This window comes from Vanellus vanellus (assembly GCF_965231255.1).
Source record: "Vanellus vanellus genome assembly, chromosome: 1".
In the NCBI taxonomy this organism is placed as follows: domain Eukaryota; kingdom Metazoa; phylum Chordata; class Aves; order Charadriiformes; family Charadriidae; genus Vanellus; species Vanellus vanellus.
The window spans coordinates 222468720-222478133 of record NC_138905.1 but is presented as its reverse complement, the minus strand read 5'-3'; the positions used below and the strand labels follow the sequence as shown (position 1 = coordinate 222478133).

Genomic DNA, 9414 nt, shown 5'->3' with positions numbered 1-9414 from the left:
GCTTGCTGCTTGCTAAAACGCTCATGGTGGATGATCGTCCAGGCAGTTTCTTTTAACAGGCACGGACCTGGCATGGTTGTCACCTGCCTGGTCTTTGCCACTGTGTGGGGAGAAGCGGCAGAAGCAGTAGCAAAGTTCTGGCACAAATGGATGTGCAGATTCTGCCCACCGTACTCAGACTCTTCCTCTTGTCCCTGGGTTGTTCTCTGGAGTTTCTGTATTCCCTTCAAGCTTCTCCATCATAATAAAACCTGAGAAATTATTCTTTTCCTTTGACTACCACCTGGCTTTGCAGGCTTCTCTCACGGGTTAACGACAGAATGAAGACAGAGCAGCAAAAGGCATTTTCATGATCATGCTTAATGTCCCTGAGCACTTTCTGAGACCACTTTTTGCCCTACAAATTTGGAGGAACTTCCTATGTTGAGCCCATTGTGGGGAAGCTGGGACTGCTCAGGCAGAAGCGCTGTCTGAGGGAAGCTGGATGCTGACCTGTTTCTCTCCTCTTGCAGCTTATTTCAAGATGTCAGCTGAGCGGGGGTGAGCAACGAACAAGGAAATAAGCCTTTCACAAGCAACGGACTGTAAAAGTCCCTTGGTTATCCCCAGTGGCACAACTTGAAACATGAACTTCGTCATCTTGTAGGAACTTTCAAGCCATAACGTCCCCATTTATTCAGCATTTCTGACCCGTTCCGCCTACCTGGTCATGTTATGCTGTTGCACTCCAGTCTCACACATCCAAATAACGATGTGGATTCCTGATTTGGCTCTTGCACTGATGCAGAGTCCCCACCTTATTCCCCTTAGTTCTGGACATCTCAGGGCTCAAAACTCGACACCTTTTATTAAGCACAAAACCACAATTCTCCTGCATGGCTTCTGAACCCTTCAACCACCCCAACAGCTCTTTCATACTTGTGGGTGTCCCCAGCCTGAAAGCTTTCCCCACTTGCTTGGGCATCCTCTTCTGCTCAGGCTATATCATCACCTTGGTAGGAAATGCTGTAGTTTTGCTTGTCATAGGGCTGGACAACTCCCTGCGTGACCCCATCCATTGCTTCCTGGCCATGCTGGCCATCATCGATGTGGTGATGGTGACATCCATCGTCCCCAAGATGCTGAGCATATTCTGGCTGAAGTCTACGGAGATTAGCTACATGGCCTGTTTTGTTCAGATGTTCCTTGTTCACTCCACAACGTCACTGGAGTCGGGAGTGCTCCTGGCCATGGCTGTTGACCGTTACATTGCAATTTGCCACCCCCTCAGGTACCAAGCCATCTTGAATCGCCAAACAATTGCCCAAATAGGCCTGGCCGTAGTGGTAAGAGCTCTCCTTTTCATGGTCCCCTTGACAGGGATGGTGACCAACCTCCCCTATTGCCGTTCCCATGTGGTTCCCCATTTGTACTGCGAGCACATGGCCGTGGCGAAGCTGGCGTGCGCAGACCCCAGACCCAGCAGGCTTTACAGTGTGGCTGGGTCCTCTCTTATAGTAGGGATGGACATGGCTTTCATTGCTGTGACCTATGGGATGATCCTTAAAACTGTCCTGGGGAAGAAATCATGCTGGAAGGCCTTCAGCACCTGCGGGTGTCATATCTGCGTGCTGCTGCTGTATTACGTCCCTGGGATTGTCTCCATATATGCACAGCAGTTTGGCAGCGGCGTATCCGTGCGTGCACAGGTTCTGCTGGCTGACCTCTACCTGACCCTCCCCACCATGCTGAACCCCATCGTTTACAGCATGAGGACCAAGCAGATCCGTCGGGCAGTGGTCAGAATGCTGTTTTCCAGGAAGGTTCATGCCTGACGCAGTAGTCAATGGTTTTCCACATGGATTCAGCTATGAAAAGATAGCATGAACTTCATTCCCATTGAGCACAAGTGGTGAACAGAAGCAATGAGGGGAGGGGAGAGGACTCACTGGCTTAAATGACCACACAAGACCCTGCTCTGTGATGAGAGTTTTTTGGACTGGGATCATTAGCCCTATTTCCCTTCCTCCTTTCCAGGTGATACAGAGAAGTAAGACACCACCTTTGAGTTTTGAGATGTTCCCGATGCCATGAACACCTCTGTGATAATTTAAAGCAACATTTCAGGGCTCTGGGTATATTTGTATAAATACACATTTTCTATTCCAAATGAGGAAATTTCTTCTGTGCTGTCTTCTTTCGTCCCTGCTGGACCATCAGGGCTAGCAATAGGAGGCTGTCACACATTGCAGGTGCCCTGCCACAGAGGCTCTCCTCTCTGGGCCTCTCTTGCACAAAAGGCTGACCCTCACTGAGCGCAGACCAGCTTTCCCAGGTTTCTGGGTGATGATGGAAACTGAACATCTTCAAAACCGAGCGCCTCAAAGCATTCTGTCCATCCAACAGTTCACACCAGCTGGGTGAGGAAACCGCAATGGGAAGATGCACAGTGGTGTTTATCACTGTATCTAGGTGTCCACACCTTGTAGTGGTGGAAGTAAACACTAACTCTTCTTGGGGATACTTACCAATCCTGTGTCTGCTTGTTGTCATGACCGTAAGTCTGTGAATAGCTAAATCTACCATGCCTTGGAGGCCTGAAGGACAGCATGCCATAGGTCTGAGTGTCTGCTCTTGCTGCCAGTAGACTGGTTGCATCCCAGACTTTTCTGAGCCCTCTCTGAGCCAGCCAGCTCTGTACAACCAGGATTCACAGGCTCTGTCTGGGGTTTGCAGCACCTCACCATGCTGAGACTTCCCCAGGTGCAAGAGCCCTCCTGTTTGGGAAGCTGGGATCCACCTGGGAATGACCCAGACAGGTCAGGTCCCCTAGCAATGACAGGTTTTATCTGGAAGCTGCAGGCACAAAGAGCCGATCTGAGGCTCTACAGCTTAGCGTCAACAACAGCTCTGACCTGGGATAAGGAGATCCATGAGCCAGCAATGTGCCCTGGTGGCCAAGAAGGCCAATGGCATCCTGGGGGGCATCAAGAAGAGTATGGCCAGTAGGTAGAGGGAGGTCATCCTCCCCCTCTGCTCTGCCCCGGTGAGGCCACATCTGGAGCACTGTGTCCAGTTCGGGGCTCCCCGGGTCAAGAAGGACAGGGAACTGCTGGAGAGGGTCCAGCAAAGGGCTATGAAGATGATGAGGGGATTGGAATATCTCTCTTATGAGGAAAGGCTGAGGGAGTTGGGGTTTTTTAGTCTGGAGAAGAGACAACTGAGGGGGGATCTTATTAGTGCTTATAAATACTTAAAGGAGGGGTGCCGGGGGATGGGAACAGTCTTTTCTCAGTGGTGCCCAGTAACAGGACAAGAGGGAACGGGCACAGACTTGACTATAGGAAGTTCCATCTGAACCTGAGGAGGGACTTCTCTCCTGTGCGGGCGGTAGAGCACTGGCACAGCTGCCCAGAGAGGGGGGGAGTCTCCCCCTCGGGAGCCATTCCAAACCCGCCTGGACGTGTCCTGTGCCACTGCTGGAGGTGCCCCTGCTCTGGCGGGGGTGGCACTGGGGGGGCTCAAGAGGGCCCTTCCCACCCTCACCAGTCTGGGACTCTGTGATTCTGTGATTCTCTGCAGGCATTATTTTGAACTGGTACTGGAGGCTCGCTGGGAGAGGTGCAATTCCTGTGAACATGACGATACAGGTCAACAGCAACTATCCAAAGTACCAACACCCACAACTCATATCCCTATAGCTTGCCTTTCTTCAGCACTAAGAGGTTCAGCAGGTTCAGAGGTTCACCCACCCACAAGGGTTCCTGCTCCTCAGAAATGGAGGATGCTCTGGTGGCAGAGGGATGCTCTGCACCCACTCTGCAGAGAAGCTCCTCCCGGGGCCAGGCTGGAGACTTTTGAGAATCAGTAACACCTGAAGCACAAAGAGTTGGTGTTTCGGAACAAAAGCAGCAGGCTGGTGAGCATTTGCCCAGAGTGTTTTGCCAGGGTTGACAGCTCCCATTAGTACAAGATATGGGAGTGATGAAATAGAATGAATTCAGTAGAGGTGGATGACTGTGTCTCAGAGGTGCTCATGGTCCTTTGCTTGGGGGGGAATTTTCATCCAGAGAGAAGAGCCATGACCCCCTTTGGCCTGATGGTGGAGCAGAGGGATGAAGTTGGGGGACTGTGTCCATGAGCACAAGGATTCAGAAGGAAAGTACAGAGAGATGGGATGTTTCCTCCGACAGCAAGGGAGTGGGACAACTGTCACCCTTCTGAGATACATTCAGGGCAGAGGTCCAAATGGTCACCACCATCTCCCTTACAGTCATGGCAATGAAAGAGGCAGCTGCAGCATAATTCCTCTGACCTATTTCAGATATCAGCTTTAGGTTGGGATGAATACTGCCCTAAAAATCACTGTTTTTTTCCCCTGGATATGAAGGCAATCTGGAGGACTAGCTCCAGCCACAGACTGATGCCATGTCTATAGCTGCCACCTCTGTTTGTTCAGCTGAGTGCCACCCAAAATGTTCTGTTTAGTCCTCATTTCTACATTAACTTAAAAAATAAACTCAGTGAAATGCATTCAATTTCAAAACTGGTTTGAATGTGTCATTCCCCACATGAAAAATATTTTTTCCTGTCTCTGTGGTGTTGATCCGACTTTCTGCTTCACCCTTCCCTGACCTCTTGAAAAAAAACAAACAAACAAACAGTTGACCTTGAATTTGCATTTTTTGCTGTGTGTAATTTGCACATTTCAGCCTTATGCTGCCTGGGGCTTGGGGAGGGGGTCTGGTGGGGGCAAGGGCAGCTCACACCATGGCACAGAGGCTTCCAGCTACCAGCTCAGAAATGAACCTGCGCTTGCGTTGCTGGAGAAGAAACACAAAGAAGGTCTATTGTTCTGCTGGAAACAAACTTGTGCAGCCTATTCCTGCCTGGCTTGGTCATCTCCTATGACCTGCCATTTGTAAAATAAATTAGATGAGAGAGAATTGATGTGGGACTAAGGCTGTTACCGTCCAGCCCCTCGCTGGGGTTGTTACAGAAGGTGCCTGGAGAGGACTCGTGCTCTTGGGAATCTCCATCCAGAAGAGTGCTGTCGGCATTGCCTGGGGTGATTTATGCACAGGTTTATCCTCTGCCCTCACGAACAGGAGACGTTTCTTTCTCATGAGCATCCTCGAGGGTGGCAGCTGCCCGCAGGCAGAGAGCGAGGTGGGTGGCTGTATAGCAGGACCTGCACGACTCAGGGCATGGCAGGCGGCTCCCGGTGGCTGAGGCGGGGAGGCCGGTGGGACCTCAGCATCTGTGTATGCATTCACTATGTCAGTCAGTTAGGAAAAGAAAAGGGTATTGCTGTAAATTTTTTTTTTAAAGTAGTTTTTCAAAATTTTAAAGTTTCTTATTAAATGAAACTGCAGACCCAAGGCTGCAGAATTCGGATTTTTTTAAGTATTTTTTAGGTAAAAATAGGATTTGAGTTTAAAAAAGTAAACAAATGAATACCAAAACTTTTAACCAAACCCAGAAATTGTTTACTGCAAAAGAGTTGGTTTGTTTCTGTTTGTATAAATTAATCAATAATTAGCTAAATACACATTTTCTGTGAAACAAACTAAATTTTCAACAGTGGATAATGTTCTTAATCCCTTGCATACAACAGCAGGTATCTGAATAGAAAGCCACGGGCACGCAGCCAGGGGTTCTCACTGACAGGCAGAATTTGGTGAAATAGGCTGGACCGTGTCACCCGCGGTGCAGCTCAGGATGGGGTGGAGAGGCGAAAGAGGCAGGCAGCCCCTTGGCCCTGCACCCCCACCCAGCTGGGGGGCAAAGCACTGTTTTGGGGAGGTATCCTGCATCCGTGGGACAGTTTGTGGAGGAGGAGCAAGAGCCTCAGCGCACACACTGGACCGGCGACATGCTCATCACTCGGGGCACGGCTTGGAGCTGGAGGTGAACAGGAGCCTTTGAGGTGAACGGGTGTCCTAAACACCTGCCTGGAGAAGAGAAGGCTCCGGGGAGATCTTATTGCGGCCTGCCAGTACCTAAAGGGGGCCTACAGGAGAGCTGGGGAAGGACGGTGTTTAAGAAAAGGGTAGATGAGGTAGGACGGTGTTTAAGAAAAGGGTAGATGAGGTGCTTAGGGACATGGTTTAGGAGTGGTGGTGTTTTTATCAGGGTAGGTTAATGGTTGGACTTGATGATCTTAAAGGTCCCTTCCAACCTCACTGATTCTATGATTCTATGATTCTATGACTTTTTACTGGGGCATGTAGCGATAGGACGAGGGGGAATGGCTTTAAAGTGGAAGAGGGCAGGTTCAGATTGAACATTAGGAAGAAGTTTTTCACTGTGAAGGTGGTGAGGCACTGGAACAGCTTGCCCAGAGAGGTTGTTGAGGCCCCATCCCTGGAGGTGTTCAAGGCCAGGCTGGACGTGGCCTTGGGCAACCTGGTCTAGTGGGAGGTGTCCCTGCCTAAGGCGGGGGGGTTGGAACTGGATGATCTTCAAGGTCTTTTCCAACCTAAACCATTCTATGATTCTGTGATTCTATGAAACCCCGTGCTAGCAGCCAGGCCAGGCAGCACCCGCCTTTGTGCACCCTCTTCAAATAACCTTGTTTGATCTCCATGGGAAAGTAAGTTTGGCTCGTGCGTGACGCTGCAGAGGGCAATGCCGCACTGCCACTGCGGTGCCTGTGGTGAGTGGGAAAGGGACACAAGGGGTGAGGTGGGGAGAGCTCAGTCTGGACGATGTGGCAAAGCAGACGTGAAATGTGACAGGAGAGTGCAGAACCGGTTCCTTCAATCAAAGGGTTTTGCATGCAGCATCAATTAACCGTGAGGAGCAAGGAGGAACTAACTACAGGGTAAAAAATATTGGTGGTGCCCAGGAAACAGTGGCAGGGATCTATATGCATCTTAGCCTGCAGTACTGATTTTTTTTTTTTTTTGAAGTTCGATTTTCCCAAAGCTGGGGGAACTTAAAGGCAGAGGGAATTTAGACAAGGAAACTGCAGAGACAGGAGATGTCTGGAACAAGCTCAGCTAATGGCCAAGGCTGGAAAGGACGGCTGTAGTTAGGGAAGTGAACAGAGCACTGAGAGCTGCAGCTAAAGCACCGTGGACAAAGAGAAACGGGGAGCTGGTCAGGATCTGATGGGAGTTAGAAACTGTTGATTAGAGAAATCAGATAAAAGCAGACAAAGGCGTCTGCCCCTTGCATGGAGAAGAGAGGTCCGTGCCTACCTGAGAGAAAGGCAACCAGAGAACTTTATTTTTTTTAATGTAATTCAATTGATTGGTAGCTGAGAGGATGTTAAATAGCTTTGGCTAAGAACAGAAAACAGATACGGCAGCAGGTCTGGGTAATTTGCATGAGGGAAAAAGCATGTCTGAGTTGGCCAAGGGGGTCTTTGGCCTGTTCTGCCAAACTTTTATGAGTCCTGGCATGCTGCGGTGACTGCAGACACTTCCTCGGGCCATTACTTTAGCGAGAAAGTAAGATGATGTGATTAGCTGCAGATTGCTTAGCCTGACGTCAATACCCAGCAGAATGCCCAAGAAGTTAACAGGAGATTTGGTCAATAAAGAATTAAAGGATTGGAATCAAATTAAATTATGGCAATCAACGTGGCTTTGCAGGAAACAGCTCTTGTCAAACAAACCTGATTTCATTTTCTGATGAGATTGCAAGTTTAGTTAATCAATGTGTGCAAGTGCGTGTGTTTGAGTAGAGTACACAGAGTTATCTAAAAGAAATGTGCCTCCACCACGCTGCTTTCAGATGAGGAGCTGACACAATGCAATGTCGTTTAAACATCAGCAAAGTGGATGAAGAACTGGATGATTAAGAGACCTCAAAATGAAGCTGTCAGACCATCATCCCAAAAACCTTGTGTTTCTGCGGGGGTGCCATAGTGGCTGCCTCTAGACAAGAAGTTATCCTGTATGACTGTCATCAGTTGTCCCAAAATCAGCACAAATTGTGTCTCAAATAATGCTGGGGAAAGGCAAGTCACGCAGAGCAGTCTGGAGAGATTGGCAGACTTGGTCGTTCAAAGGAACTGCGTGCAATAAGTGAAATATCAGGGTAAGGAGAGTCGGGCAGATTTTCAGAGTGGAGCACTGCATCCTGGAGAACAGAGGCTCCGGACAGCAGCTCACAGCACACCGAGAGGGGACGCCGGGACCCGAAGGGCCAGTGCAATTCTAGATGCATAAGAGGGAAATGGAAGAGGTTACGTTTTTTAAAAAAAGGTGTTGAAATCTTGGAGATGCGCAAAAATACCCTCTCAATAAGACAGGTAGTGGAATAGGTGAGTGGAGATGAGAAACTTGCAGTGCCCTAGGTGTTTAGGTTATCAAGAATAACTCCTTGGTGATGGACAGTATATACCTTCGTGCAATAACAGTACTGTGCCATAACGGGCTCTCTGGTTGAGCCCAGGAAGGTGGAGGCTGATGCGGTGGCTGGGAGGAGTAGGCGAGCAATGTCAAATAGGAAGAAAAGCGTATGGTTATAACCATGAGGATGATTGGTGCTTGAGGCAAAAATCAAGGGGTGGAGGTTCTCCACCTCTGGATGCCCACAAGCCTGCACTAGTGCAATTTCTTCCGGGAAAGCATGCTTTAGCAAATCCCATATTATTGGGCTCCAGAGAGGGAAAAATGGGTGTAACCACTGTTTTTGACAGGACAGCATTCTGCACTAGTTTGGCCTTCAGTCTCATGGATGGATGAGTGTGGAGGAGTGGTTGTACCATGTTAATTGTACCCTCCTTGACTGCAGCTAGCAGCTAGAGGCTGTCAACAATGCTGTGTCCCCTTTGCGTGTCGGGTAACGGCTTGGAACATCACTTTTCTGGCTGCAGTTTCTCTCAGCCCAGTTTCACCGTGGACATGTGGTCTAGGTGCATCTTCTGCATGACCCAAAGTAGCAACAGGCTGGAACTTATGCAACCTGGACCCAGCCGTTCTCTGAGCAGGGCAGAGGGAGAGAGGACTTGCTTGCATTGCACTGCTTATGAAGGCTGGGCAAGGGCCAAAGAGCCTGGGGTTGTTCTGCCCCACTTCTGCCCACTGATAGTGGCAATAGTGGCTGGAAGACACAACAGGGCAGGACAACATGTTGCCAGCCTTTGGACAGATGCACACACCACAAAAGCTAGAGGTAAATCGGAGGGACTGGAAGAAGCATGAGGGACGGCGGCCCCACACGAGCAATAGGACAGCCAGGACTCTCCAGTGATGTGTCCTCAGGAAAGCACTGACCACAGCATCAGTTTAAAAGCCTGACTGTAGATAACAGGTTCTGAAAGATTTTCCCCAAATAAATACCACATAATCGTGTGATGTTTGAGAAATGCAGTGTGCACAGTTTTATGATCAAACTGATGACAGCAAAATCCCAACCTTTCTGTCACTGTTACAGGGAACTGAAGTTGGGAACCAAGATGTGGCTTGGCCCACCTGTGCC

General features: G+C 49.4%; 1 protein-coding gene across 1 annotated transcript; it reads left to right on the top strand.

Annotated features, from left to right (window-relative positions):
- Positions 1 to 875: 875 nt before the first annotated feature.
- Positions 876 to 1814, top strand: LOC309684354 (olfactory receptor 52I2-like; the record flags this gene model as incomplete). Its single annotated transcript, XM_082498196.1, has 1 exon — positions 876 to 1814. The coding sequence occupies one exon, from the start codon at positions 876 to 878 to the stop codon at positions 1812 to 1814; it is 939 nt and encodes a 312-aa protein (XP_082354322.1).
- Positions 1815 to 9414: the final 7600 nt, after the last annotated feature.